The 22,404-nt window shown below is 44.8% G+C and overlaps 1 protein-coding gene across 1 annotated transcript in view; it reads right to left on the bottom strand.

Annotated features, from left to right (window-relative positions):
• The window catches only part of CUNH1orf226 (chromosome unknown C1orf226 homolog), a 429,537-nt gene extending 407,139 nt beyond the window's left edge, over window positions 1–22,398 (bottom strand). The window contains exon 1 of the mRNA XM_004385750.2: window positions 22,194–22,398. Coding sequence (XP_004385807.2) covers window positions 22,194–22,298 — 105 coding nt within the window. The 5' untranslated portion in view covers window positions 22,299–22,398. The remainder of the gene's footprint in view (window positions 1–22,193) is intronic.
• Between the last annotated feature and the right edge of the window lie 6 nt (window positions 22,399–22,404).

The following is a 22,404-nucleotide window of genomic DNA, read 5'->3' as shown; positions in this document are numbered from 1 at the left end:
TATAATCCCAGTGGGTTGTCTCTGTTATGTTAATGAGTCAGGATTAATATAGGGTGTGTCTTAAATCAATCTCTTTTGAGACACAAACAAGGATTAAACAAGCAAGCCAAAGAAGCAGAGATGGGGGAAGAGAGGTGTCAAGCCACCTGAAGATCACCCAGGAGCAGAAGCCAAAAGAAACAAGGGAGGAAGCCTTCCCCTAGAGCCAGAACCCTGGATTCGGATTTAAGCTTCCTAATCTGTGAGAAAATAAATTTCTGTGTGTTAAAGCCACCCACTTGTGGTATTTCTGTTACAGCAGCACTAGTTATAACTAAGACAAACCTTCAATCGCTAACACTCACCAGCCTAATTACATGTTTGGTAAACTAGGAGATATTAGTATAAGACACCAGGACTGCTCCAAAAGCTAGAGAACTCAATACAGAAATTAGGACATCAGTATAGCTGAATGCCCGACTCACAGTAAGCAGCATAGGAAATACAGAGATGAGAAAAGTTAAACAACCTTTCATGCCCATACAGTTCAAATACTAGACCAAACCAAAGCTGCTGCCATCAAGTGTCCTTCAAATGGATGGTGCTTAAAGCTTTGTCATTTGAGTCGTTTAACAACTCACCTAGATGTAAGTTCTTTGAAAGTACAGACTATGAATTCTACATCTTTTCTATTCCTGATCCTCCTTCCCAAAGACAGCCTGGACCTAAGGACACAACGCATGTTTAATACGTGTTTTGTATTAAATCTTTCTTAGTAGTGTCTCTTGTAGTCTTCCCTTCATCTCCATCCCCACCACTGCCATCCTGGTTCAGATTCTCACACCTGGGCTTTAGTGATAGTCCTCAGTGCTCTTCCCTACTTTTTAATAGCTCTTATCCATTTGCTCTTCCAAATACATGACTATGCATATATATCATCCCCTACAGACACACATTTTTGTTCCCCACTGTTTACAGGATTAAGTCATGGCTTTCCAGCCAATAGTCAAAGCCTTCTGGAGTATGGGCCTTCCTACTTCTCCATTGTCTCTGGTTTTCTTATTATCTCCTCCTCCTTTAAAATAAGATAAAACCCTATATACAATCCCTCTTCTCCCTTACTCACACCACCAGACCACCCTTCACCTTCTTTTCATTGCCTTCTACATGTAGTCTTTCCAAACTAAAGGAGCATGCCTTGTACCTCTTGACAACTCCAGAGAAGAACACAGGCCCTAGCTCCAGCTACTACCACCTCTTGCCTGAACTACATGATAAGCTTCCTAAACGGTCTCTCCATGTCATTACTGACCCCTCCAACCCATTCTCCTCAGGGCTGCTACAGTGATGTTTTTAAACCTCAAGAATCATCATTCCATGCCTCTACAAGACCCCTTCCAAAGCGCCAGAAATAGCCACTAACAGGCACTGCCTCTAAAACCTGTCCTGGGTCCGAGAAAGAATGTGAATGGCTGAGCTCTACCCCATCACAGCACTACCCTCGATAGCACACTCTACAGAAGGAAGCTCGGTGGAACATCTTTGTGCATGAAAAGCAAGGCCCTAATTCAGCACCAAAGCCTTGGTCTGATTTTGTCCCATAATTGGATATGCAGTGAACCTGGACAGGTCACTGAATCTGACTGAGCCTCTGAAGCCACAACTATAAAACAGGAAAAATAACATCTACCCTGCAGCACTGTTGTGAAGGTTAAATTGGAACATTTATAAAACATCTAGCAGAATGACCAGCACATCACAGTACATGCTCAATACATAATACTATCATAATGCCTGTCTCTCCCTGTCCCAATCTCTTCCCAGCTAGGTTGATTTCCTTCAAGACACCATCTTGTCTCATTCTAAGACCTTCAACACCAAGCATGGTGCCTTAAATACAGCAGGAGCACAATAAATACTTCCTGTATGATTGGATTCATTTCTGCACCTCCATTTAGGAACACACACTCAGGAATAGGAGTCAGACTAGGAAGGGCTATATGGAGAAAAAAAGTGAATATAAGTGAAAGAAGAATTTATAAAGAGTACGTAATGATTCATAAAGACTACCAGCTGGGGAGGATCCCAAGTCCTCTTCGTCTGCCTCCAAAACTAGTTTTGACTGCTCCAATGCTCTAGCCCCGTGATTCTCAAATTTTGCTTCACATTAGCATTACCTCAGGAGCTTTAAAAATCCCAACGCAAGGAACTTCTGCTTCCAGAAAGATGGAGTAGACGTGCTTTTCGCCATTCCTCCCATTAACCACAACCAAAAACTCTAGAGGTTATATACAAAACAAACATAAGAAGGCTCTGAGAGATAGAGAGAAGAAAGCAGACCAGCCAGGGACCACAGAGCCTGAGGAACAACACAGCAATAAATTCCCTGGGTTTTCTTTTTGTCTCATGGATTTCAGACTAGTTGCTGGAGAAGCTGGGTACCCAGATATGCCAACAGGAACAGACAAAAAGTCCAAGAAAATCCTGTTCTGTCTAGCCAAAAGACCAGGAAAGAGGCAACTCAGCATGAGAGAACACTTTTAGTCAGTAACAGCAGCTCTACTCCAGCCAAACACCACAGAAAAAAAAAAAAAATCCCATGACCGCACCACCACCACCACCACCAAAGACTGAACGGGGAGCCTAGATCACTAGGCTGTAATGAGGAACCCCAACCTTACCTCCCTCCCAGTTGGTGGTGTCAGAGGATGCAAAGTGGGGGGACCTGGGACTTCCAACTCCACCAGAGGTGACGAGGCCTCCTCCCCCTCCTCACTGGGGTGGTAACAGGGCAAGCCTAGGGGAGAGTCAGGAATTTCACTACCACCCAGTCGGCAAAGAGGCCATGGTGTCAGTGGAGGCCATGAGGGGAACAGTAATGAGGCACCCCTGCCCCTTCTAGCCAGAGTGGTATCAGTTGAGGTCCGGGGGGAACCTGGGCTTCCACCCCCACCTGACAGTAACAGGCAGCACCTGCTTCCCTCACTAGCACAGGAGTCTCGCTAAAACAGAAGATTTAAATAAGATTCAGTCTCAAAATGTTCGGGTTTCCCTCGAAAGTCACCCATCACACCTAGAACCAGGAAAACCACAACTTGAATGAGAAAAAAGACAATCAACAGATGCCAACACCCAGATGACAGAGATCCTACAATTATCTGAAAGGGATATTACAGACGTCATCATTAAAATGTTTCAATTATGAATACACTTGAAACAAATGAAAAAATAGAAAGTCTCCACAAAGAAATCAAACCAAACCCCCTGCCACCAAGTCGATTCCAACTCATAGCGGCCCTATAGAACACAGTAGAACTGCCCCAGTAGGGTTTTCCAAGGAGTGGCTGGTGGATTCCAACTGTCGACCTTTTGGTTAGCAGCCGTAGCTCGCTGTAGCTCTTAATCACTGAACTAGAAGATATAAAAATCCCAGTGTTCAAGCTGTACCCCATATTAACTAAATTAAAATCTCTAGGAGTACACATACGTCTTACATACTCTGGACATGTTGTTAGGAGTGATCAGTCCCTGGAGAAGGACATCATGCTTGGTAAAGTACAAGGTCAGCAAAAAAGACGAAGACCCTCAACAAGATGGACTGACACAGTGGCTGCAACAATGGGCTCAAGCATAACAACGATTGTGAGCATGGCGCAGGACCCAGCAGTGTTTCGTTCTGCGGTGAACAGCGTTGCTATGAGTTGCAACCGACTTGATGGCACCTAACAACAAAAGGAGTACACGAGAATGAGTTCTGTGTTTTTTTGTTCTTTAACTTCCTGGAGATCCAGTGTGCAGCCAAGTTTAAGAATCAGTGTTCTCACCCTGGTTCTCAAAATAAGGTGTCTGTCAGAATAAGCTGGAAAACTTGATAAAAACACAGAGACCCAGGCTCTATGCGACTTAAGCAAGCCTGAGCCTCTGTATGGTCTTACTAGTTTCCAGGTGATTCTGATACACACCAGTTTGAGAACAGTTGCTCTAACCAGCAAAGGGAATTTGCAGGTGATTCCCCTCATTTGAAGAAGCTGCAAAACTCCTGACCTGAAAAAGGAAGGCTCTGCATTTGTGGCACAGTGGTTAAACATTCGGATGCTAACCAAAAGGTCAGCAGTTCAAATCCACCAGCCGCTCCTTGGACAACCCTATGGAGCAGTTCTACTCTGTCCTATAGTGTCACAATCAGTCAGAATTGACTTGACGGCAAGGGGATTGGTTTTTGGTTTTTTTGACAAAGTAGGTAAAGTTTCAATCGTACTTTGGATATGGGTGTCCAGAATATAACATGTTTAACCTGGACTGCCAAATTCAAGCAAAGACAATCCACACACATTGAAGAGCCAATCTGAAAATGTAGTTACAGTACAGGTTATGTGTGTTTATAGGAAATAGGATGAGAGCAAGTAATGTTACCTGTCACTTGACCCACCAAACCAAACCCATTACCATCAAGTCAATTCCGACTCACAGGACCCTATAGGACAGGGTAGAACTGCCCCATAGGGTTTCCAAGACTGTAATCTTTACTGACGCAGACTGCCACATCTTTCTCCCATGAAGCAGCTGGTGGGTTTGAACTGTCGAACTTTCAGTTAGCAGCCAAGTGCTTAACCACTGAGCTACTAGGGCTCCTTGAATTGGCCCACAGGAGACATTAATCTTCCTCTTGGTAGAAAAAGAAAATGCCTCCACTGAGCACCTCTTCCCATTCAGAAACCAAAACAAAAACGTGAAAAGTTTATATTTAACATAGAAGAAAGGACACACATGAGGAGCTTTTCCATCTTGCATTATGGGCTGTATCTGGTGGGGCACCTGGACGTCCACCCCTACCTGGCAGTAACCAGAGGCGCCCCCCCTTCCTTGGCCCGCAGAACCCTTTCAACCCTATTTTCAAACCAAAAATCAACATCTCCTCAGCTGGTAGTCTTTCAGCATTTACAAACTCCTGGAGGGACCCTATGGAGCCATGGTGGCACAGTGGTTAAGTGCTCAGCTGCTAACTGAAAGGCAGAGGTTCAAATCCACCCAGAGGCTCCATGGGAGAAAGATGTGGCAGTCTGCTTTCGTAAAGATGACAGCCTTGGAAACCCTTGAGGCAGTTCTACTCTGTCCTATGGGGGCGCTGTGAGTTGGAACCAACTTGAAGGCAGTGGGGTTGGGAAGGACCCTCGGGGCTCTGAGCAGAGAGAACTATCCTCAGAAATGGAGCTGGGAAAGGCGAGGAAGAGTGTGTGGAAGCAGACAAGACTCAGGAGGTGCGGGGACAGGGCACGGTACACCACCATGTGACAGGAAGTGCGCGGGCAAGAGCCCAGCAAAGAATAACACTCTCCAGGAAGGAAGGGCCTCCCAAAGTGCCTCTCCTGCCCAGTCTCCTGCTCTTCCATTTCCTCACTAATGCCTCCTTTCTGTATCTAGAAACCCTCAACACGGTCCACCAGAGGGGTCTTTTCAGGTGGCTTGCTGCCCGCTGGCACATAGCTGCAGACCAGGTTCAGTGCCTGCCAGTCACAGGCAACAGTACCTGGGTCATAGCCATAACCTTGATGGGAGGGGCTAAGACCACCCCCTTTAATAGGCCATCTGCCCATTCAATCCAACCTAGAAAGATGTGCCTCAGTTTCCTCATCTGCAAAATGGGAACAATCATACCTCATGGGGCCAACGTAAAGATTAAATTAGTGAATATATGTAAAGTGCTTAGAACAATGTGTAGAACATAGTGAGTGGTTGACAAACAGTAGCTCTTGGTATTCTGCAAGATGTGTAGCCCAGCAGTTAAGGGTGGACCCTCTCAGCCACACTGCCTGGGTTTGACTTCAGGATCTATCAATTTCTAGTTGCGGACTGTGAACAAGTTATTCTGCCTCTATGCCCCAGCTTCCGCATCTGTAAAACTAAGATAATTATAGTACCTTAACTCACATGGTTGATGGGTGGATTAAATTAATCATTTCACAGAAAGGACTTGACAGAGTGCCTGGAACACAGTAAGTGCTTCTGAAATGACAGTGTTTATCATGTTCACTGTCTAGGACGTGGCCAGCACCAAGGCAGGTAAAGACCTATGTGGTTAGTCCCCCTGGCCCCCTGACGAGCTGGCAGCCTAGGTTGGGAGACAAAAAATGCACGCACAGAACCTGCAGGGAAGAGTAACAGAACGTGCAATGGGGATAATTCTGACAGCGCGCAAGCAACATTTCTCTCCAATGTGTCCCCACCTCCCTCTTCCTCTCTCCCCACCAGATGCAATCTGAGGCTAACAGAGTTCAGAATGTTCAGAGTACAGGGAGCACTGGGTGGCAGGTGCCGCTTCTTGGCCACCCCTTCCTCCCACAAGGCCCCTAGTAGGGAGTCCCAGGTCTCATTCAACACACAATGCTGCTCATTTAAACACGTTCCCCTGAAAGGCACCGTAGCTTCAAGAATAAATGGGCATAGCCACCATCTTCAGTTCTCTTAGATGGACCATAAGGGATAGGACACACATGTCATATTGAAATGCTGCAGGAAATTAGCTGGGTGACACACAGGGGTGGGGTAGCAAGGGGCTCGAAAGTGTTCCAACACCATGGACACCGAACTTAACTGGAAAAACCCAAAAAACCAAACCTACTGCCATCGAGTCGATTCCAACTCATAGCAACCCTACAGGATACAGTATAACTGTCCCACAGGGTTTCTAAGGAGTGGCTGGTAGATTCGAACTGCCAACCTTTTGATTAGCAGCCAAGCTCTTAACCACTGCGCCACCAGGTCTGAACTTACTGGAAGTGCCACCATCAATAACTTTTAAAGCCAGCTGCTCCCATGCCTAAAAGGAAACACGATGCTGAATATAAAACTGAAAAGGGATATGTAAGCATCACAAGGTATTAATTAATCTCATGATGCAAGATCCCTTCTGCTGAGATTACCTCTGCTAAGGAAATATTTATCTAAGAAATTCAGAGAAAGACAAGTGAAGACAGACAACACGCCATACGTAACAGGATTCTGTGATTTTTAATCCTAGCAAGGATTAAAAGGCAGGAACAAATGCGACAGTGGCGTGCACCAGAGCCTAGTTAACCTCTTCACAAGGAGGCTGACAGCTATTTTAAGCCCTCAAAGTAGTCACACTGTCTGATTTGCAACTTTAGGGATCAGAGTAATGCTACAGCTAGAATTTTTTTAAGCAGGCATGTATAATGAAGATAATGCACTACTAGTGCTCTGACTTATAAAAGAATATAGTGTGTGGCTATCCCACATATTAAAACTACGCAGAGATGAAAGTTAAATTGCAATTTGTAGGACTTAATAAAAACAATAAGAATTATAATAAAAATAGCAGCCAGTGTTTGAGCCAACTGTGTGTCAGGAATTGGGCTAGGCATTTACACATATAACCAACTCATTTAATCCCCTCATTAACTCTATGAGGTGTGTGATATTTGTATTGTCTTTTTACATATGAGGCCACTGAAGGAGTTATGTTAAATTACTCGCAAAAGCTCACACAGCGAGGGACAGAGCAGGAATCTGAGCCCAAACAGAGTTTGGCTCCTGAGTAGACGTTATGCTGGACTGCCGACCAAATTCATGACATAAAAATTATAAAACAGCAAACTAAAGAAAATAAATTTGAAAAAAAGCAATAATTCATTAATGAGAACACAACATGGTAAAAAGATGTTTTTAGACATAAATGATGGTTACCTCCTGTCTTAGTTATCTAGTGCTGCTATAACAGGAGTACCACAAGTGGGTGGCTTTAACAAACAGAAATTTATTTTCTTATAGTTAGGAGGCTAGAAGTCTGAAATCAGGGTGCCAGCTCTAGGGGAAGGCGTCTCTCTCCGTCCGCTCTGGGGGAAGGTCTTTGTTTCTTCAGTTTCTGTCTCTGGGCTCCTTGGTGATCTTCATGTGGCATGGCATCTATTTTCTCCCATCTCTGCAACCTCGCTTGCTTGTTCAGTCGCTTTTATATCTCAAAAGAGACTGACTTAAGACACACCTTACACTAATACTGTCTCATTAACATAACAATGAAAACCCATTCCCAAATGGGATTACAACCACAGGTGTAGGGGTTAGGATTTATAACACATTTGTGGGGGACACAATTCAATCCATAACACTTCTCTGGGGTCGCTGCGAGTCGGAATCGACTCAACGGGTATGGGTACTAAGACAGTTACAATCAAAAAAAAGTAAAAACAACTGGTGTTGGCGAGGATGTGGAGAAGTTGGAACCCTCATCCATTGCTGGTAGGAATGAAAAATGGCGCAGCCACTGTGGAAAGCAGTTTGGAGGTTCCTCAAAAGTTAAACATAGAATTACCATATAATCCAGCAATTCCACTTTTAGGTATATACGCAAGAGAATTGAAAGCAGGAACACAAACCAATACATGTACACCAATGTTCACTGCAGCACTATTTACCACAGTCAAAAGGGAGAAACAATCTGTATGTCCATCAACAGATGAATGGATAAACAAAGCGTGGCACATACATACAATGAATATTACTCTGCTGTAAAAAGAAATGAAGTTCTGATATATGCTACAACATAGAAGAACCTTGAAAACATTATGCTGAGTGGAATATGCCATGAAATATCTAGATTAAGCAGATGTATACAGACCAAAGTTTATTAGTGGTCAGGAGTGGGAGGGAGAGGGAAAGAGGGAGTCATTGCTTGGGGACACTGAGTTTCTGTCAAGGGCGATGAAAAAATTTGGTAACAGAGAGTGGCGATAGTTGCACTACATGATGAATGTAATTAATGTCACTGAATTGTACGTGTAAAAAATGTTAAATAGCAAAGGTTTTGTTTTACATATATTTTGTATTTTATGTATATAGATAGATAGATAGATATACCACAATCAAACAATCAATAATGGTTACCTAATCCTAGAATTGGTCGTATGTTCTATACTCAAAGATTCTAATTCCATTGCACATCCATCACTGGAATTTCATTTAATTCAGAAAAATGCTTATTCAGCACTTCCTTTGTCTGGAAGTGGCACTCCATGGAGGTGGGATACCAGAAAGAGGCCACACCAGGGGAGTCCTCAGGTCACTAGGGAGCAAGACTGGTAGGCCTAAACCAAAGATGTTTGTCAACAGGAGACAGGAGCCAGCTGGGGCATCTCTCACTCTTGGGTGACCCAAAGTGCAGTTCTCCTAGAAAGCATTTCAGGAATATTAATCATTCATTCCAAACTCATGTTCTATGTACAAGGCACTGCACTCAGCACTGCAGAAGACACAATGGGCAGAGTGACACAGACCCTGATGATGACAATGTGGGGATGACAATCAGACAGGGGCAAGCAGCTCTAATACAAGGTAGGGTGTAGCCAGTCCCTTCAACTTAAAGACAGGTAATCCCACTTCACTTGAGTGACATGTGAACTAGGCCAGAGACAAGGGTGGGAAATCGAAGGGGCCCTTAGGAAATGGTGAGTATTCTGGTTGGGTAGAAGCATAGGGTGATTGAAGCGAACTGTTCCAAGAAACGGATGTTGTTGTCAGGTGCCATAGAGTCGGTTCCAACTCATAGCAACCCTATGTACAGCAGAATAAAACACTGCCCGGTCCTGCACCATCCTCACAATTGTTATGCTTGAGTCCATTGTTACAGCCACTTTGTCAACCCATCTCATTGAGGGTCTTCTTCTTTTTTGCTGACCCTCTACTTTACCAAGCACGATGTCCTTCCCCAGGGACTGGTTCCTCCTGATAACATGCCCAAACTATGTCAGATGAAGTCATCCTTGCTTCTAATGAGCATTCTGGCTGTACTTCTTACAAGACAGATTTGTTAGTTCTTCTGGCAGTCCACGGTATAGTCAACATTCTTTGCCAACATAATTCAAAGGCATCAATTCTTCTTCTTTCTTCCTTATTCATTGTCCGGCTTTCACATGCATATGAGGCGACTGAAAACACGATAGCTTGGGTCAGGCACACCTTAGTCTTTAAAGTGACATCTTTGCTTTTTAACACTTTCAAGAGGCTTTTGCAGCAGATTTGCCCAATGCAATGCACCTTTTGATTTCTTGACTGCTGCTTCCATGGGCATTGATCATGGATTCAACTTCAATCTTTTCTCCATTTGTCATGATGCTGCTTATTGGTCCAGTTGCGAGGATTTTTGTTTTCTTTGTGTTGAGGTGTAATCCATACTGAAGGCTACGGTCTTCGATCTTCATCACTAAGTGCTTAAAAGTCCTCTTCACTTTCAGCAAGCAAGGTTATGTCATCAACCTTGTATATCGCAAGTTGTTAATGAGTCTTCCTCCAAGCATGCCACATTCTTCTTCATATACTCCAGCTTCTCGGATTATTTGCTCAGTATATAGGTTGAATAAGTATGATGAAAGGATACAACCCTGACGCACACCTTTCTTAACTTTAAACCACGCAGTATCCCCTTGTTCTGTTCAAACGACTGCCTCTTCGTCCATGTACAGATTCCACGTGAGCACAATTAAGTATTCTGGAATTCCCATTCTTCCCAATGTTACCCATAATTTGTTATGATCCACACAGTCGAATGCTTTTGCATAGTCAGTAAAAGACAGGTAAACATCTTTCTGGTATTCTCTGCTTTCAGCCAGCATGACATCAGCAATGATATCCCTCATTCCACATCCTCTTCTGAATCTGGCTTGAATTTCTGGCAGTTCTCTGTCAATGTACTGCTGCAAATGCTTTTGAATGATCTTCAGCAAAATTTTACTTGTGTGTGATATTAATGCTACTGTTCGATAACTTCCACATTCTGTTAGATCGCCTTTCTTTGGAATGTGGACAAACATGGATCTCTTCCAGTCGGTGGGCCAGGTAGCTGTCTTCGAAATTTCTTGGCATAGGTGAGTGAGCTAACCCAGCACTGCATCCATTTGATGAAACATCTCAATTGGTATTCCATCAATTCCCGGAGCCTTGTTTTTTCTCCAATGCCTGAAGTGCAGCTTGGACCTCTTCCTTCAGTACCATCGGTTCTTGATCATATGCCATTTCCTGAAATGGCTGAACATCAGCCAATTCTTTCTGGTACAGTGACTGTGTACTCCTTCCATCTTCTTTTGATGCTTCCTGCATCATTCAATATTTTGTCCATAGAATCCTTTAAGATCACAATTTGAGGCTTGAATTTTTTCTTCAGTTCTTTCAGCTTAAGAAATGCCAAGCGTGTTCTTCCCTTCTGGTTTTCTATCTCCAGCTCTTTGCATGTATCATTACAATACTTTGTCTTCTCGAGCTGCACTTTGAAATCTTCTGTTCAGTTCATTTACTTCATCATTTCTTCCTTTCACTTTAGCTACTCTACAAGAGCAAGTTTCAGAGTCTCTGACATCCATTTTGTCTTTTCTTTCTTTCCTGTCTTTTGAATGACCTCTTGCTTCCTTCATGTATGATGTTCTTGATGTCATTCCACAACTCATCTGGTCTTCAGTCATTAGTGTTTAATGAGTCAAATCTATTCCTGAGATGGTCTTAAATTCAGGTGGGATACACTCAAGGTTGTACTTTGGCTCTCATGGACTTGTTCTAATTTTCTTCAACTTCAGCTTGAACTTGCATATGAGCAAGTGATGGTCTGTTCCACAGTTGCCCCTGGCCTTGTTCTGATTGATGATATTGAGCTTTTCCATTGTCTCTTTCCACAGATAGAGTTGATTTGATTTCTGTGAATTCCATCTGGCAAGGTCATGTGTATAGTCACCGTTTATGTTGGTGAAAAAAAGTATTTGCAATGAAGAAGTCGTTGGTCTTGCAAAATTCTATCATGCAATCTCCGGTGTTGTTTCTATCACCAGGGCCGTATTTTTCAATGACCAATCCTTCTTCTTAGTTTCAATTTTCGCATTCCAATAGCCAGTTATTATCAACACACCTTGATTGCATGTTTGATCAATTTCAGACTGCAGAAGGTAAAAATCTTCAATTTCTCCATCTTTGGCCTTAGTGGTTGGTGCATACATTTGAATAATAGTTGTATTAACTAGTCTTCCTTATAGGCATATGGATATTATTCTATTACCGACAGGATAGCTCTTGAAATGTTCTTTTTGACAATAAACACGACACCATTCCTCTTCAAGTTGTCATTCCCGTCATACTAGATCATATGACTGTCTGATTCAAAACGGCCAACACCAGTCCATTTCAGCTCACTAATGCCCAAGGATATTGATCTTTATGCGTTCCATTTCATTTTTGATGACTTTCCATTTTCCTAGAAGAAGGCGAGGGTGGGAGAAGGTGCCGGCAGGTGCTTACTCTGTGTCTATATCTTCCAGGAGAGCTCTGAGGCCAGGTCACAGGCTGATCCTGGGAAATTGCAGGCTGGGGTCCTGGCTGAGGCAGGGCCAGGAAAGGGTCAGAGCAGCCCCTCTCGGAGTCAGGCATTCCCCTACTCCCCCACCGCCCCAACACAGCCTCCAGGGAGATCAGCAAAACCTGCTTTCCCTACTACAGTCATAAGAAAAAGTCTGCATATAAAGAAACAGATGCCCCCCCCAAAAAAAAACCCCATTGCCATCAAGTTGATTCCAACTCACAGCGACCCTCTACAACAGAGTAGAACTGCCCCATAGGGTTTCCAAGACTATAAATCTTTACAGAAGCAGACTGCTACATCTTTCTCCCATGGAGCAGCTGGGGGTTCGAACCGCCAGCCTTTCTGTTGGCAGCCCAGCACTTTAACCACTGCGCCACCAGGGGTCCTAAACAGATACCAGACAGCCTTAAATATCATGCTAAGAACTTTGAATTTAATATAGTAGGCTGAGAAACTTTCCATGTTTTTGAGTGGTGGGATGGCATAAACTACATTTCAGAAAATTTAATAAAGCAAAAGCTTATAAGATGAAGAGGGTCAGAGCAAAAAGGAAGGACTGGAGGCCAATAGAAGGTCACTGAAACTATGCTGATGAGAGGTGGTGACAATCTGAACCAGCGTGAGGTGAGAGAGAATGGAGCATGGTCAGGCTGCATGGTCAGATGCCACTGAGAAAATGCAAGAGGATTCAATCACTGACTTGATGTGGGAGGTTCTGGAGAGAAGAGTCTGGCCACAACAGGCTCTCAGCAAACAGCCAGTGAGTCAGTTGTTAAATGAAAGGGCCCAAGCAGCACTCCAAAGGTCAAGCTTGGGTGTCTGAGAGGATGATGGGGCCATTAAGAGAAGCATGAGGGCAGTAGGGAGATTTGATTTCAAGCTTGTTGAGTGATGTGGTCAGCAACACATCTGGGTAGAGATGGCCATCAGGAAACAGGAAATAAAGATGTGGGGTCCTGAGCCAACCTGCATAATAGAAGAGGTAAGAGTGGGTGAAATCCAAAGGAGAGGGAATAGAGCACTCACGTGAGAGGTCAAACGGTGAGAAAGAGCAGCCGGCAAGGAAGGTGAGCAGGTACGGTCAAGGTCAAGGGGGCTGCAGCGTGGCCAGGAGCAGGTGCAGAGGCCAAATGAAGCAATTCAAGCGCAGGCTGCTCGGGAAGAAAAATCAGAAAGGATGAGGACAGAGCAGGGTGACAGTAGTAGAATGGTTTCCACATAGTAGCCAGAATAGAAGTCGGAAGGACATGAGCAGGGACTGAGTGAATCTTGAGAAACTGTAGAGGGCAAACCACTCAGGTGGCTTAGCTGTGAGAGGAAGAGAAAGACACCATGAGAATTAAAGAAAGAGGTGGAGAGACGAGACTTTCAATATAGGGAAGGCTACAGCATATTGTTGGGCAGAGAGGAGTGAGCCAATAGGAAGATGTAAGGATGCAAAGGTAGGAGTACAGGAGTGAAGGGGAGAAGCAACAGAACCAAGGCTCAGGAGAGGAGGGCTGGGAGTGGACAGAGAGCAGAGGAAGAAGACTGAACTTAAAAAAAAAAAGGGCAGGCGGAGAAAAAAATGGATAAACTGGACGTCATCAAAATTAAAAACTCTGATGTGTCAAAGGACACCATAAACAAAGTGAAAAGAAAACCCACAGAATAGGAGAAATCATATATCTGATAATATGCCTTTGCAAATTATATACCTGGTAAGGGACTTATATCTATAACATATAAAGAACTCTTACTACAACAATAAAAAAAAAAACCTAATTTTTTTTAAAAAATGGGCAAATGATCTGAATAGACATTTCTCCAAAAATGACACACAAATGACCAACACATGAAAAGAAGATCAACATCATTAGTCATCAGAGAAATGTACATTAAAACCACAGTGAAAAAGTACTTCACACCACTAGGATGGTTAAAATCAAAAAGTCAGATAATAGCAAGTGTTGGTGAGGATGTGGAGAAACTGGGACCCTCATATACCGCTGGTGGGAATGTAAAATGGTCAGCCACTGTGAAAAAGAGTCTGGCAGTTCCTTAAATGGATAAACAGAGTTACCATATGACCCAACAATTCTACCCAAAAGAAACGCAAATATATGTCTACACAAAAACTTGTACACAGCTGTTTATAACAACACTACTCATACAGAATAGGCAAAATATCCAAATAACCAAAATATCTATCAGCTGATAGATAAACAAAATGTAGTATATCTATACAGTGGAATATTATTCACTCATTAAAAAGGAATGAAGTCCTGTCTCCTAAGTTGTTCCTGTTGCTTCCAAGTTGATACTGAACCTGAGTTGTAGCCTGTTACTTCCCTAATAAACCATATAATCATGGAAGAAAAAAAAAAGGGAATGAAGTATGGATATATGCTTCAACATGGATGAACCTTGAAAACACTATGCTAAGTGAAAGAAGTCAGTCACAAAAGACCACATATTACAAGATTCCATTCAGATGAAAGTCCAGAACAGGGAAATCTATTAGGCAGAGAGTAGATGAGTGGTTGCTTAGGGCTGAGGTGAGGGATGGGGGAAGTCTGGTGATAGCTAAAGGGTATGGGGTTGCTTTTTGAGGTGATAAAAATGTTCTGAAATAGACTGTGGTGGTGGTTGTACATACCTGTGAATGTACTAAAAACCACAGAATTCTACACTTTACGTGGATTTTATAGTATGTGAATTGTATCTCAATAAAGCTATTATTTAAGAGAGAGACATATCTTCTCCCAGAAACAGGAAGAAGGAAAGTGGTAAAGACCAAGTGGGCTGTGAGGGCAGGGAAGCGGAAGGGAAGGAAAGGGTCATGGACATGGCCCCAGGCTGCTCGGGGGAGCAAGGTCACTGAGGAGCTAAGGGCAGCCTCAAGGCAAGAGAAGGTGTGAGGAGGCAGGTGATTATAGTCAAAGAAAGCATTCTGAAAGTTTGAGATCTTGGAAGTAGCAACATTCTGAGTAAACAATAATAAACACTGAGTCTGACTGGAGTCCTGAAAATGGATAACTAACAAAGGTCATCATTACAAGTGTCTGCATGATTTTAACCACTACAAAGACTGGGACATTTTAGACAAAGCAGACATGACTGAATGGCTGAAAGTTATAAAATCACGAAACATACGGCTAAGGTAGAAACAGACTTGTCCATCAAATCCCAAAGTAGCAGTTGTGAAGGGACATCCTGGGACACCTGAGAACAATAAGGACAAAGAAAAGGAGGGATCACTTCGAAGACTGGGTGCTGTATCTTTGGGACTCACTGTCCCCAAAAGGTGGTCTGGACAGATGATAACAACAGAGTTCAAAAGCCTCTGGACAAATATATGAGGCAACATAAACCTCCTCTTGAATGATCACATCAAGGAATACACCAGGCCTTCCATCTGAAATGCTACTGGCCCAGAATCCTGAAAGACAGGACCCTTGGTGTGGCTCAGGGAGGGATGGAGGGCAGGAGAACAGGGAGGGGAGGAGGGCCAATACACTAGGGATACAGTGGAGTCCATTCTGAGAGCTCTTTACCACACACTGCAGGCTCAGTTGAGTCAGGAGCACCCTGCTTATGGTGACCCCACGTATACGGTGTCCTAATCTGGAAGGCCCCACCCTAAGTAAACAGGCAGGGCCCTGATGGCACGATGGTTAAGAGCTCAGGCTGCTAATCAAAAGGTCAGCAGTTGGAATCCACCACCTTGGAAACCCTACGAGGCATTTCTACTCTGTCCTATAGGGTCGCTCTGTCCTATAAGGTTGCTATGAGTCGGAATCAACTCCACGGCAATGGGTTTGTTTTTTTCTTTTGTTTTGATACTCTAAACTGGAGCCCTGGTGGCGCAGTGGTTAAGAGCTCGGCTACTAACCAAAAGGCTGGCAGTCTGAATTCACCAGCTGCTCCTTGGAAACCCTACAGGATAGTTCTACTCTGTCCTATAGGGTCGCTATGAGTCGGAATCGACTCAGCAGCAACAGGTTTGGTTTTTACTTTGTGTGGTGCAAACAGTTAATGGACTTGGCTGATAACCAAAAGGTTGGAGGTTTGAGTCCACCCAGAGGTGCCTCAGAAGAAAGGCCTGGTGATCTACGTCCCAAAATCAGCCACTGAAAACCCTGTTGAGCACAGGTCTACTCTGACACACACGGGGTCGCCATGAGTTGGAATCGACTTGATGGCAACTGGTTAACTGGTACTCTTACTTATTTCTAAATGTTCTCTAGCAGGGGAAAGACTGCTCCTTTCTTCTTCCCTACTTCCCTAAGGCCAAAGATACTCCAGTGTGTTTATCCTCTGGACAGTGTGTTCAAGAGGTATCCAGAAACAGCCTGTTTGGGATTATCAGCATCTCTAAAACCCACATCATGGGAGCCATTAACCAGTGAAAGTACTCAGCAAGGAGGGAACTATGGCCAGAGAATTCAGTTCCAACCAGACCAAGTCCTCCCAAACCACAAAACCACTCAGCAATTTGACAATATTTTCACTGCTTTCAGACTTCCTGCAACTGGTAATTTCTTGTTGCCAATAATTCTTTATTGCCAGCTATGTACCTGATGCTAGGTGGGGATATACAGAAGTATGAAATACACTCTCTGTCTTAGTTACCTAGTGCTGCTATAACAGAAATACCATAAGTGGTGGCTTTAACAAACTGAAATTTATTTTCTCACAGTTTAGGAGGCTAGAAGTCCGAATTCAGGACGCCAGCTCTGGGGAAGGCTTTCTCTCTCTGCCAGCTCTGGGGGAAGGTCCTTGTCCTTTTCAGCTTCTGTTCTTTGGTTCCTGGGTGATCTTTATGTTACATGGCATCTGTCTTCCTCCCATCTCTGCTTGCTTCTCTGTGCCTAATCTGTTCAGTTGATATCTCAAAGGTCACTGGCAAAAAATACACCCTACACTGATACAGCCTTATTAACATAACAAAGAAAACCTCTATTCCCAAATGGGATTACCTCCACAAGTATAATGGCTAGGATTTACAACATATGTTTGTGGGGGACACAATTCAATCCATAACAGTCCTCAAGGGATGTCTGATATCGCTGGAGAGAAAAAGGTATATGCAGAAGAGAAAGAACACACTACTTCATGGTAGATGGTGATCCAAACAAGGCTTCAGCAGTAACTCTCATTCCACATGTGATGTGCTCTTGCAATGTGACTTTGGTGCGCTCCATCAAGAGGTGCAGGCCATTTCTCCTCCCCTTGAATCTAAGCTGACCTATGGCCTGTTTTGACAATAGAGTACAGCAGAAGTGACCCTGTGTAACTTTAGAGGCCAGGCCTCAAAACACCTACAGCTTCTGTCTTCACTGCTTAGAATACTCCCTCTTGAAAGCCAGGCACCAAATAAAAAGTCTGACTACCCTGAGGCCACCATGTTGTGAGGAAACCCAATCTAGCCAGTGGAGAGAGAGAAAGCCAACACAGAGGAGCACCAAACCACCAGCCATGTGAATGAAGTTTTCTAGAACCTTCCAGCCCGGCCACAGCAGAATACAGCCAAATGAGGACCCCAGCCAGCACCACATGCAACAGAAGAACCTCCAGGCCAAGCCCAGCCTGAATTCCTGACCCATAGAATCATAAGCCAATCCAACAATTGTTTTAAGCCACTGAGTTTTGAGGTAGTTTGTTACAAAGAAACAGATAACTGAAACCAACTTGAAACCAGGAAACCAGGGATAGTCCTCACTCTGTTATTATTTAGCTATGCAACCTTGGGTCAGGGACTTCCCCTCTCTGAACCTCAATTTCCTCATCTGTAAAATGAGGGGGCTGTACCAGGGAAGCAAAGGCACTTTCCAGCTCTGGCAGTCCATGTGATACATGTAGTTATCAGTGAATGGTCTTAGCAACGAGTGCTATGAGTACAGATGGAACAACCACCTCAGGATCAGGTGAGCCTTGGAGTAGGTGAAAGAATCATGGACTAAAAGTCAAAGGTTCTGGAGTGTGAGAATTAAATGAGGCAGCACCTAAAACACAGTAAGTGCCCAATAAATACCAGCAATAATCATTACTATCTGACACTTCTCGGTTCTGTGACTCTGAACAAGTTAACCTCTCTGATCCCCAATTTTTTCACCTGAAAAATAGAGAAAACACTAATGTTCCTGTTTCTATAAAATGGAAATTCTTTGTATGTGCAAGTCCCATGCATATCACAAATCATCTACAAATAGAAAACATAACTAGATTATTAATACTATTAATCCTTTGTACCATTATCAGAAGTCCCGCTGTCCCATTTTTTCTCCTCCTTACGGAACAAACAGAGACATTCAGTTGATGGCACTGTCTTGCAGAAATGCATACTGAAAGGAAGAGAGGCAGGTACTAAGGCACCAAAGCTTTCAAGCCATGTGAGACTTTACACCCAACCACCAGCATGGACCAGTGGGCCAGGTGCCCGTGCTAAAGGCAGGGAGCAGGTCTCTGCCCAAGGGGAAATCTGGGAACAGCCCAGCATTACAAGCTTGATTCATTTCCTACATCAGAGTCCTGGAAGCCAGCAACCTAGGGATGCCCCACTGGAGAGCCATGAATCAGAACACACTGCCCCGCACAGAGCTGACCCACCGGTTTCCACTGGGTTGACTCTGGCTCATGGTGACCTCATGTGTGTCAGAGTAGAACTGTGCTCCATAGGGTTTTCAGTGGCTGATTTTTCATTCATTCATATAGATCGCCAGGCCTCTCTTCCAAGGCACCTCTGGGTAGACTCAAGCTTCCAACCATCTGGTTAACAGCTGAGCATGTTAGCCGTTGGCACTACCCTGGGGCTCCATGGAGTGGACACTCCATAAAAACCATAATGAATAAAGAAGCATTGGATTTGGGAGTCTGAAGTCTGAGCTCCTGGGTGTGAAGCCTGGCTTTGCCATACCCAGTTGTGTGCACTAAGATAGGCAGCAGACTCCCTGAGCCTGTACAGACATAAGGAAACCCATCTCCCAGGGGTATAGTGAGAATTAAACGAGGCACTGCAGGTGAAAAACATCTGGGATTCTGCTTAATAATTAAGTGCATGTTTTTTTTAAGTACACAGAACTTCTGCCACCCAGATGTCCTTCAACCCTAACCCTAACCTTCAGTCTCTGCAGAACCCTGAAAGTGAGCAGGATACATCCAAAGAGTCACTCCATCCAGTGTTGATTCTGAAAAACTGCCAGCCCTTGGGAGAGAAAAACCTCACTGGCTCATTTTCCAAGGGTACCTGACAAGGCAGCAGCATATAATACATTTGCATTTTACAGCCTGTGCTTCTCCAAAACAGGAGGAAGAGTGTGGTTTGGACTTCATCCTGAAATCCCAGCCACTGTGTAGTCACATGGACACTGCTCTCCTGGGACGTGGAAACCAGCCAAGAAGAGGCCTGCCAGGTACACATGGAACAGAGAAGTATTTGCTTCCACTCTACTGAATTCTTGGTTGACATGGTGGTTGAATGTGCTGGTATGCGGCACTGATCACCAAGAGCTGGGAGTTGGGACCTAGTCCTCAAAGTCAGCCGTTGCCCAAGGAAACCTCACCATTTCCCTCCCGTCCTATCTTCTACGTGTCACTGTTCTCAAAGCAGAATCCTTGGGCCTCTATGTCTCAGATCTCCATTGGGAACACAGCTCGGTCCAACTGTGGCTCCCTCTCCTCTTTTCGAAGGAGCCCTGGTGGCACAAGAGTTAAGTGCTCAGCTGACAGAAAGGTCAATGGTTCGAACCCACCCAGCAGCTCCACGGCGATCTATTCCCGCAAAGATTACAGCCTAGAAAACCCTATGGGATAGTTCTACTCTGTTACATGGGGTCGCTATGAGTCGGAACCCACTCGAAGGTACACATAACAACAGCTCCTCTTATCCAGCACTACTGTCTGTGAATGCAGGGAAGTTACTATAGGAACGACATCATGCAGCTCCCAGACATTCGCTTAGAAAAGAAACTACACACTGAGAGCGGGGAAAGGGAGGGTAAGATCCAGCAAGCTGGAAGGAAGCCTGGAGCCCAGAATTTCTCAAAGTCAGGTCCCAATCACTTGCATTGAATCACCTGGAATGCTCATTAAAGGTACACACCCCTGGGCTGCCCCAGATCTACCAAATTATAATTGGGGTGGCAAGAAGCGGAATTTTTAATACCCTCCCCTGAAGATTCTTAGGCACGCTAGATTTTGAGAGCTGCTGCTCTAACCTCTTCTAAGCTGGGACCCAATGCAGATGACTGCAAGAAAATAATAAAAAGGCTTAAAAACAGTTTAAATCTGATCTCCCTTCTTACTCTTATCCTTGCAAAACAGCGCACTGGCGAACCAACAAGACAAAAACCAATTTCCCAGTTTATGGACATCTGAGAAAATTAAATCACGACCCTGATAAAAATTCCTACCTTAAAATAAAAACATCTGCTCATCAAATCAACAGGCCCGGACAAAAATTAACCCAAACCCCTCATCTAAGACCAACCAGATCTATTCTGAGAGAAGCCAGATACCATCTCGGCTGCAGCCCCACTCTGTCCCAGCCAAACCCAGTAATGCAGCTCTGCATTCCACGGCAGTGTCTGATGGCTAAGGGGGCAGAGGGGTCTCCTAGCTGTAGCAGATATGGTTGGAGGAAGATTATTCAGGAAAAATAACAATAAGATTCACCAACTCACACAGTTCCATGAGAAGAAAAATGATCTAAAGATAACTGACAGCATCAGGTACATATCACACACTCAAAAAGTGTTTCATGATTTTAAGGAAATAGACACTTGATAAATAATCCTTGCATGAGATATGAACATCCTGCGTCCAAATGATGGAGAAAATGGGGAAGAAAGAGTAAAACTGTCTCCATGTCAAAAGTATTATGTGTTTGAAACTAGCAAGACACAATCTACTGGAGAGTTGATACTTTTCACATAACAGTGACAGGCACACAGAAGGTGCTGAGCACTGCTGGGTCTTTAAATGGGCGGGTGGGGGGAGCAAGTGCCATAAGAAAGAATCAGAAACACTTTTCTGTGGAGAAGCACTCTTCCCAGGTGACAGTCAGCGGGAATCCCAGCTGGAATTTCAGAAACCAGAACTCCTCACTCACGGAGGTGCATCACAGGGGGGCAGCCTTCTTCACACCTGATGGTTCAGTACAGAGGCCTGGACACCGCCCCCAAAGGATGGACCTGGGGCCTTGGCCTGAGCGCTGAAAATTCCAGTCATCCTTGCTACATTCCTCAGCAGCGGTTCCCTACTAGCTGCTGAAACTTAACATTAAGCCACAAAACTATCAAATGGGCAGCTTTCACTCCCCCTTCCCTCAATGGCTGCCCCAGAGTTCTGGCAAATTCAGCATTAGGAAGAGACTCTGACTTCTGGCCCGGCTACCTGGAATCTAAAGAAACACCCCTGAATTCTGATGAGGAAAAGACTTTTCCTCAATCAGGAAGCCGGGATTCCCCCTTTAAAAGACCTTCCTGAAAGCACCTCTCCCACGGGAGTCCAGCAGGTAATAACACCAGAGCTTCCCTAAACCGATTCTAAACCCGGTGTCCGGGTTGCACTGACCCGCCCGATTCTCCTCCTCCTCAGGAGGGATCCGGGAAGTAACTCAATCCAGACACAGGCGGGTAAGGATGGGGGAGTCTGCAGGTGGGAGGAAGGTGGCGAAGCAATACCGCTCAAACTTTGCAGTTGCTCCTTAGCAGTTCTGGACAGGAGCCGGTGACACTGGACTGAGGAGGGGAGTCACCCTCCCTAACAGAAAGGCCCCCTCATCAGCTCAGCGCACTAGCTCTGCCTCCAGGGTGGTAGTGCATCCCATCCACTCAGACACGGCCCCTCCCGAGCAGTACCCTTCCCGTGCCCCCCGCACCTTGGCCTCAAAGCAGATTCCGTGCTGGAAGGCGTCCTCGTTGTGCAAGGGGATCCGCAGGTCGTGCCCATCGTCCACAAGGTTGTACTTGGTTTTGCTGGGCATGGTGACCTGAGGTGGACCCGCTCCTCCAGAGGCGGCGGAGGCGGCGGCAGCTGCAGGAAGGGGCTGCCGAGACCGCGGTGAGGGGAGGCGGGAACCGGGAGCGGCG

Source organism: Trichechus manatus, unplaced genomic scaffold, assembly GCF_000243295.1.
Source record: "Trichechus manatus latirostris isolate Lorelei unplaced genomic scaffold, TriManLat1.0 scaffold00145, whole genome shotgun sequence".
Classification (NCBI taxonomy): domain Eukaryota; kingdom Metazoa; phylum Chordata; class Mammalia; order Sirenia; family Trichechidae; genus Trichechus; species Trichechus manatus.
The sequence above is the reverse complement of the archived record's forward strand: the minus strand, read 5'-3'. Positions and strand labels throughout refer to the sequence as shown.